Consider the following 8,701-nt stretch of genomic DNA (forward strand, 5'->3'; position numbering starts at 1 on the left):
TAATTAAAAACGTTATATTATTGAACACAGATATGCTATAATAAAATAGAATCTATAAGGAAGTTCATATGGGCACGTATTGGGTTTATAATAAACGAAAATATTGAAATATTTTTATTTTAATGATTCGTTTCTTTAGAAGAACAATGACTTTTTATTTATTGAAATTATTTAAGTATTTATACATTTCGTATTTTTTTCTTAATTTCGTAATGGCCTTAAAAGAGAGTTAACGTCATTTAAAACATATGAAAATATTAGAAATGAAAGGAAGAGTTAATGTCAAATTCAGTGCAATTCAAGTGTACATTTGAAAGAATGGAAGGAATAAACGAGTTTGTATGATTATATCACAAACCACAGTACTACTGATACTTATTCTAGTAGTTCTGATGGTTTAATGTATTGAGGATATTGTAAATACCTTAATTCAATTAAATCACTATATAACATGCACAGAATGAATTGTTGTAATTAATTTTGGAAGGATATTTGCAAAGGTTATTTTAATTGTGAAGAAGACTATAATCACAATTATTTAATAAATAAATTTTATTTTGAGAAAAGCAAGATTTCAAATTCTCAAAAAATTCTGTTACACATAACTCCGGGGTGTAAAGAGTGAAAGCGAGAATTTTCAACCAGAAGAAATCATTACTTTTAACTCAATTGGATACAATCAGAGGGGGTAGTCCTTATGGTAAGTAAGTATAGTCATATAGGAGCATACCAATAACACCAGAAGTTTCTAAAAAAAATGATTAAATGAGAAAATATTGAAATGAAGCCTGAATTAGGTGTTACTGAATTTGCGCATAAAGTGCTAGTGTTCAGTGATATATAAGAAAAAGTAAATGCTGGAAGTAATTTCTCGGATAAGGAAAGTAATGTTTAAAAATCTGAAAGAAAAGGAGTAGCTGAGTGTTCCTTTTTCTTTATTAGATAGAAAGATTGTTATAGTTTTTCAAAATTTGTTGCGTTAGAAGTTTTACCAAATTCCCCGTTTCCGTTACGAAGCCCAATATTAACAGTAGCAGAGGCCCACAAAAGAGGATCTAATAAATTAAAGTTGAATTATACAGAAGATTTATAAAAAGTTAAAAAACGTTTGCGCATTGTTGATGATAACATTAATACTTAAGTAAGTTTAATATGTCTATATCTATTTCATTCTCTCTAGGTATATCAGTTGCTCACATTCTAGCAGTAATTGTCGTTTTTCTCCTTTTTTACAAAGTATAAACAAATTACGTATTAATATATAAATATTTTATAATGCTGTATATAATTAAATTTCCTTAAAAATTTATAATTATAAAGTAAAACTATATTATATTTTTTTCATATTATGCATTTTTATATTAGTTTACTATATTATATTCATAGTTACAAAAACGTACAAAAAAGAGAAAAATAAAGAATTATTCATGTAAAAATATAAGCAAATCATCATAAGCTTCTACATCAAGCAGTTTTGGTAGATATCTTAAAAGATATTTAGTAATTAGGACTTGTTCTCTTATTTAAGTTACCTTGTGTTAGTATAACCCATATAACGAAGTGAATTAGAATATGAGTATTTAAAATATAATAAATTATAATTTATAAGTAATGTTATTTTATAAGAACAAAATAAAAGAAGGAAAAAGAAAAAGTTCAAATTAAAAGGATAAAAACATATTTATAAAATATCATAGAACTAAAGTGTGAAAGTTATAAAGTATTCTAATAGTAATGTTATAAAGAAATAAAAAAATACTTAAACAAGAAAATAAATAAACATAAAAATTTTGTATGATATTATAAACTATATAACGTAAACGTAAATTAAATATGTTTTCCTTAAATTAATAATACAAAATGACACATATTTTACATATGATAAAATTAACAATAAAATTTTATCAATAAATAGATTAGAATATTTGATAAATATTAGATATTAAGTAAAAAAATATGAAGATTTAACAAATTTTATTATAAATATATTTCTAAAACTATAAAAAAGTACAAATAGTGTTTTATAATTTATATTCTAAGTAATTATAAATAATGTACTTATTATAAAATGTGATAAAAAAAATCATTGATTGATATCGTAAAGAGAAAATTTAATAATCAAATATTATGTACAATGATAAATTGTTTTACAAAATTCCGTTATAGAATAATTATAAATGAAGTTAAATAATAAGAATAATATCATGAAAATATCTATATATTATATTTATACATTTCTTTTTTTTGTATATATAAAATAATAATTAGTGTTTATATTTTTTGATATTATTCTTTACTTTTTGTTGTAAGGTTCCTTTTACTTAACATATTACTATAGTTTGATGTATTTTTATATAAAACTAATATAAAAAAATTTATAATAAAATAAAATGGACTTTATGATTATATATAATTTTTTTTAATTACTTTAGTATATAATAATTCACAAAAATATTCTGATCAAATTTATATTAACATAAGAAATATATTAATAATACATGAAATGTTTTTATTTTTATGTAGTATTCGAAATTATTATGGCAAGTTAAATAAGAATAAAATTTGTAACAAAATTAAAAAATAAATAACACATGAAAATTTAGTAATTGAATTCATATAATATTTAATATATGATTTTATATGACTTCTTAAAATATTAAATAAATTATAACATAAATATAATTATGACTACGTCATAAATAAAAATATAAATTGAAACATGTAGACGTTTCTCTGTGAGCGGCATATTTTTAAAAGATATTTTTTTATTCTGAAGATTTTAAGAAATGAATTTTTTAAATAATTTACAAAAATAAAGTATATATATCTATATGTATATAGTGGAATGCATTTTGTATTATATTTAAATTATAAACTCAAAAAGAAAATATTTGTCAAGGAATGTCTAATGATAGTGAATGAGTGTAATAATGAAAATTTTTTATTATTGTTAAAATACAAAATATTTGTTTTAGAAAATGATAATATAAAATTTATTTTTTTTAATTTTTTTTACGTATTTTAGCAGAAAACTATGCATAATTATAATATTACAAATTTATTTTATACACTATTTATTACATATATTATTATATGAACTATTTTTTTCTAGAGAAAATAAATGTAACAAAGTGCTAGAATGTTTTTATTGTGTATATGTAAATTTGAATAACTTTTTGATAAATTAATAAATTATATCATATATTATGTACAAATAAAATAGAAAACAAAAAAATTTACACATAAATATAATCTTATATTTACTAATGAATAAATCAAAAAGTAAGAGACATTAAACATAATAAAAAAAAATATATAAATATGAGCATTTAATAAAATAAAGCTCCCATTAAATAAATGATTAATGAATGAATTTTTTTGAATATATGACATGATATGTAAGGATATTTTTATTCTTATTAATATAATTTTGTCAATAACATTATTAGCGACTCAATAATAATTTTTTTAAAGAACATAATTTTTTTTACAATTGAACATTTCTTAAGAATACTTATATTTATGTAACAATAATATGAACTTTTGTAATTAAAGGCCGAAAATAATAATAAAAAAATATGTAATTCCAATAGCTAAGAGTAATCAGTATGTGTATATAAAATTGTTTGAAGAAATGAATAAAATTTAATTATATATGTTAGAGAGGTATCATAAAGATATATAATAATAATATATATTACTAATGATATATTTAAAAATGTTAAAATTAGGGTTATGTAATAACATTAATGATAATGTAAAAAATAATGTCTTCATATTGCAATATATACATAAAAAATAAAATTATATAATTTTAAACTAATAAAAAAGAAGTTATTAATATTTTCAAAATATAATTTATTCAATGCAATATTTGTGATAGTTAAAGTTAATGCAGTTCTCCTTTTTTTGTATTATGATAAAAAATACAAAGGAATATTTATTGAATATATTAATTACTCCTTAAATTTAAAGTCAAAAATAGTTATAAACATTTCACAATAAAAGGAGGTATTAAATAAATTATATTTTCTTAATGCTAATATATTTAAGGAATTTGTTTCATTATAAGCTTTTTTTTGATGAGTACAAACTATGCAAAGCTGATTTTATCCTAATTTTATGGTAAATAGTTTTATATCAATATTTCTAAATGTCACATAATAATGAAAAGTTAAGAATAATATAAATAAATATATCTTTAAATAATAAATTATATGTAACATCATATTATTTTCATCATTTGATTAATATAATCATAATAATACAATATCTATTATTTATTGTAAATTTATAAAAATATTAATGAATAATCTTTAATATAAGTGATAATATGTTGGTATATATATTAATATTTTTAATTAAAAATTTTGAAAATAAATTTAACAATCATATTTTACTAATTATAAAAACATAATATTCCAATAAGTTGATATGGAGAGATATTCGATGTAAATAGTATATATTAAAGAAATAACTCTTTATATATCGAGCTAAATGTATATAAGATATATTTATTTTAATTTTTAATTCTAAGTTACAGAAATTTATACTATTAAATATTAAAATAATATTTAAATAAATAAATTTTTCTCAAAAGCATGATATGAATTTTATGTTCAATACATATATTCCTGATTTTTACATTTACAATGATATTATAAGTAACTTAACTAAGAGAGTAATTTATTAGGAAAATGCAATTATATATATATGAACATATCTAGTTGAATATGTTAGGTAAAAATTCCTTACATTAATTATGAAGAAACCATTTAATAAATAATATATTTTTAAGAATGTTAAATGATGAAATTGTATTTATTCTTACATGTAATATCTTGCCATATGTATTTTAGGAGAAATATTAAATTTATGATATGTAATTATAATTTGTATCATTTTAATATAAGAACAAATTTAAAAATATTATAATTCCTTTTTTATTATTATATAAAATTATCTATTGTACTGATTACGTAACATATATAAGTGTTTCCACTACATAAGTATAATTATGTTATAATAAATTGTACTTTATAAAATTGTAAAAATGATTCCTAGTAAATAATAAATTTTCTTATTTTAGAATCTTTAATAAATCTTATGAAAATTATGAATATATTATGTATTTTTATATATAATATATAAATAAATATGCTTTTAGAATGTTTTTTATTCCCCCATTTTGAATAATCCAAGATTGAAGACATGTCATAAAATGTCCAGTGTACTACAGGTTTATAACTTTTTAAATTGAGAATTATGCATATTCAGTGGAATATTCTTTTTCTCTTGAACTACGTTAATAAAATTAATCTGAGAAATAAGGCTTTTCTATTTATGTAAAATTTTTTTTTTTTATTAACTCTAAGGAAACTTTTATACAATCACTACCATCGAAAATATATTATAGAAAAAAATTTGAGTCAAATGACAATTACTGCTTACATTTTGAAGATGAAAAAAAATTTCTAGACAAAAAAACTGAGATATATAATAATGGAAAAATTAAAAGTATTGCAGATAAGCTTATGAGGCCTTTGTGTTATGTGGCATTTAATAATGAAGGAGATGAATGTAATAAGCAATGTCATTATTTGTACTATTGGTTAGGAAATGAATTATTTAATAAATTAGAGGAAGATTCATTTTCAGAAGTTATTGGAATACTTGAGGATGTTTCAAATGTTCTCTCTGGGGGTGTTAAATGCAAATGTAAATTTTTTAAAAATATTAAAAAGGAAAACTTTGAAAAAATGAAGATTGTGCATGATTATTGTAAAGATCACGAGAGCATTAAGAATACTCTTGAAGGACATATTAATAAGTGTACTAAAGAAGTTAATAATTATCTTGTTAAAGCTAATAGTGCTTATAATGAAATATATAATTATACAGAAAATAATTCTGAAACGTATTGTTCTGTACTTAAAGAGCATGATCCTAGTTGCTTTAAAACAAAGTTATCTCATTTGAATTGTGAAATAGAGCAAGTGTCCGCAGAAAACCCAGGTATAAGTCAATATAACACTACTATTTTGGATCCACAATTTGTAATTAATGTATCTGCCTTTAGTTCATCGCAAATTTTTCTGTTCTTTGTTCTACCCTTTATCGGTATTTTCTTCATTGGCTTCCTACTATATAAAGTAATTATTAATATTATTTATAAAATTAAATATCTTAATTTACTTTCATTTATATTTGTTTAATAGATAAACAAATAAAAAGTAACGATGAAATAATTATTATATAATCATCTTGTATATATCTTCTGAATAATAGTTTACTCCAATTGTATCATGGATATATACTAAAGTATTAAAGAAAAAATCAATTAGACGTAATTTGGATGAAATGGATATACTGGAATTAACAGAATACACTAATGAACAAAGAAAATCAAATTTAGGTAGAAAACAACTAAATGTAGCATATCATGCCGCATGAGTAATCTTTTACGAAAAGTATATATTAAATTTATATTAAGAATATAATTTTAACAAGAATATTTGTTAATATATTCTTCTATTAGAAAAGAAAGAAAAAAAAAGAAAAAAAATACATAAATTAGAACGTCTATATCAGTAGACAGAAAATTATGATATAGAAATTGATATTATAATTTACTGTAAATAAGAATACATTATTGATATATTATCATTGTAAAAAAAGTTATTAAGTAAAATATATAGAGAATTAAAATTAATAAAAAAAAAGGAGTGTTAAATTGGAAATTTCTATGTTTTTCGTTCTTTTAATTTATGTATCATTAGTCAAAATGCAATTAAAAATGAATTAAAATATTTGGATCTTTGGAGTTTATTAAAATTAAATATTTTTTATATATAGTAGTATAGTTGAAACTCACAAATTAAAGTAGCAAAATCCATAAAAGGAATAATTAATTCTTTGTAATAGTACATTGTAAATAATTATTATTATGACAAGAGTAATGTGAACCGTATAATACAGGTCATATATAATGTATCAGTAGTACAATAAATAATATACTATAAAATAAATGACTATATATATTATAAATTCGGAAATATATAAGCTAATTTTGGAAATAGCATATTCTGTTAAATTAAATGAAATAACTTTTTATATGAATATGCAAATATAAGTTTTTCATTAGCTCTTAATATACATAACATAAATTTACATGGTAAAAATAATAAATATAATTTGTGTAATTTTTATTATGAATAATTATATAAATAAAAGCTACATCTGCATAATATTCTTCATATTTTTACATTAAAGAAAAATGTTATACAAAAATAAAAAAAATCATGATAATAACAATTTTATAAGACATCACAGAAAAAAGTGATTTTAGCATTTTTATTGATAAAAATGGTATTCCTAAACATAACATTATAGAAATATCTACTGAGTGCAATTATCTGTAATTAATGAAGTTTTTTTTTTTATTATATATAAAATGATGATAAACAAAAAGTTATATTAAATAAAAATGATTAAAAATATTGTTTCATTCTTGTAATTTTATATTATATAGATACTGTTTCTTAAAAATATATTATATATAGTCAAAATATGAATATATAAGGAAACATATTTGGTCAATATATATATAAAGTATTATTAAATTTATTAAAGAAAAATTAAAAGAAAAAGCATAATATTATAGAGAATAATATATATCAGCGCTATTATAAAAGAATAGAATAATTTAATCAAATCAATGATCCCATTAAACTATCTATGGATGAGAGAATAAAAAAAGTATTACAATTATTTTACAATAAAATTCAAAATTGTTGAACTTTGAAATATACATTATCATAGGAAATATATACTGTAAAATTAGGACATTAGTAATGTGTAAGGGTTAAAAAATGAAAAAAGCATATTATACAAAAATTGAATTATATATATAAATAAAATAAATTAAGCATTATATAAATTATGTAATAAAAATAGTAAGAAAAGTTAACTAAAGAAATAAAAATAAAAAAATAACTAAAAAATGTTCATTATATATACACCTTAGATCTACAATTTCTTTTTTTCTTTTATAATTTAGTTTTTACAAAAGTAATTCTCCTAGGAAAACTGCTATAAATTATCATTATATTATTAAAATAATACATTTAATATATAATATTTTTATAACTATCTACAACGCTAAATGAATAAAAGTGTAAGGAATAAAAACGTACAAATATAAATATTTTTTTTCTCAAAGTTATATTTAATAAAACATCAAATTTATTTTATTTATATTAGTTGCAAAAGAGTTACTATGTAATATATTATTTCGAGAGTATTTATGTATAAATCATAAATGCCTTATTTCAATGTCGTTAATATTTAAAAGAAAAATATTCATGCATAAAAAAATTTCCTGAGTTTTAGTAAATTTTTTGTATATAAAATTTTGTATTTTTAAACTGTATTATTTTATATTGTAAATTCTTCCATATAAAATTATGCATTTATTAATGGTATAAACTTCAGTATATCTTCATTAAAATATTATGTTTTATTTAGAGTAAATGACTTAATTATATAAAAATAATAAATGACTTTAAATTTATATACGATCTTTTTACGTAATATTTATTTTTCTTAAAAGTGGTATTCTTAAACTCAAATTAATATAAAGGATTAGAGCCAATATTATTTTTGGTAATTGTGCGTTTTGCATATATAAAAATGCATACCT

At 19.2% G+C, this 8,701-nt stretch overlaps 1 protein-coding gene and 1 pseudogene across 1 annotated transcript, besides 1 other annotated feature; both read left to right on the top strand.

Moving 5' to 3' along the window:
- The first annotated feature begins 208 nt into the window (after nt 1-208).
- On the top strand, nt 209-1,455 carry PmUG01_08061400 (annotated as a pseudogene).
- Nucleotides 209-1,455: a sequence feature (PIR protein, pseudogene).
- Nucleotides 1,456-5,221: 3,766 nt separating this feature from the next.
- Nucleotides 5,222-6,453, top strand: PmUG01_08061500 (PIR protein; the record flags this gene model as incomplete). The annotated part of the gene is made up of 3 exons (XM_029004770.1): nt 5,222-5,239; nt 5,376-6,152; nt 6,289-6,453. 3 exons carry the CDS (start codon nt 5,222-5,224, stop codon nt 6,451-6,453), a joined length of 960 nt encoding a protein of 319 aa, XP_028861426.1.
- Between the last annotated feature and the right edge of the window lie 2,248 nt (nt 6,454-8,701).

This window comes from Plasmodium malariae, assembly GCF_900090045.1.
Source record: "Plasmodium malariae genome assembly, chromosome: 8".
Classification (NCBI taxonomy): Eukaryota; Apicomplexa; class Aconoidasida; order Haemosporida; family Plasmodiidae; genus Plasmodium; species Plasmodium malariae.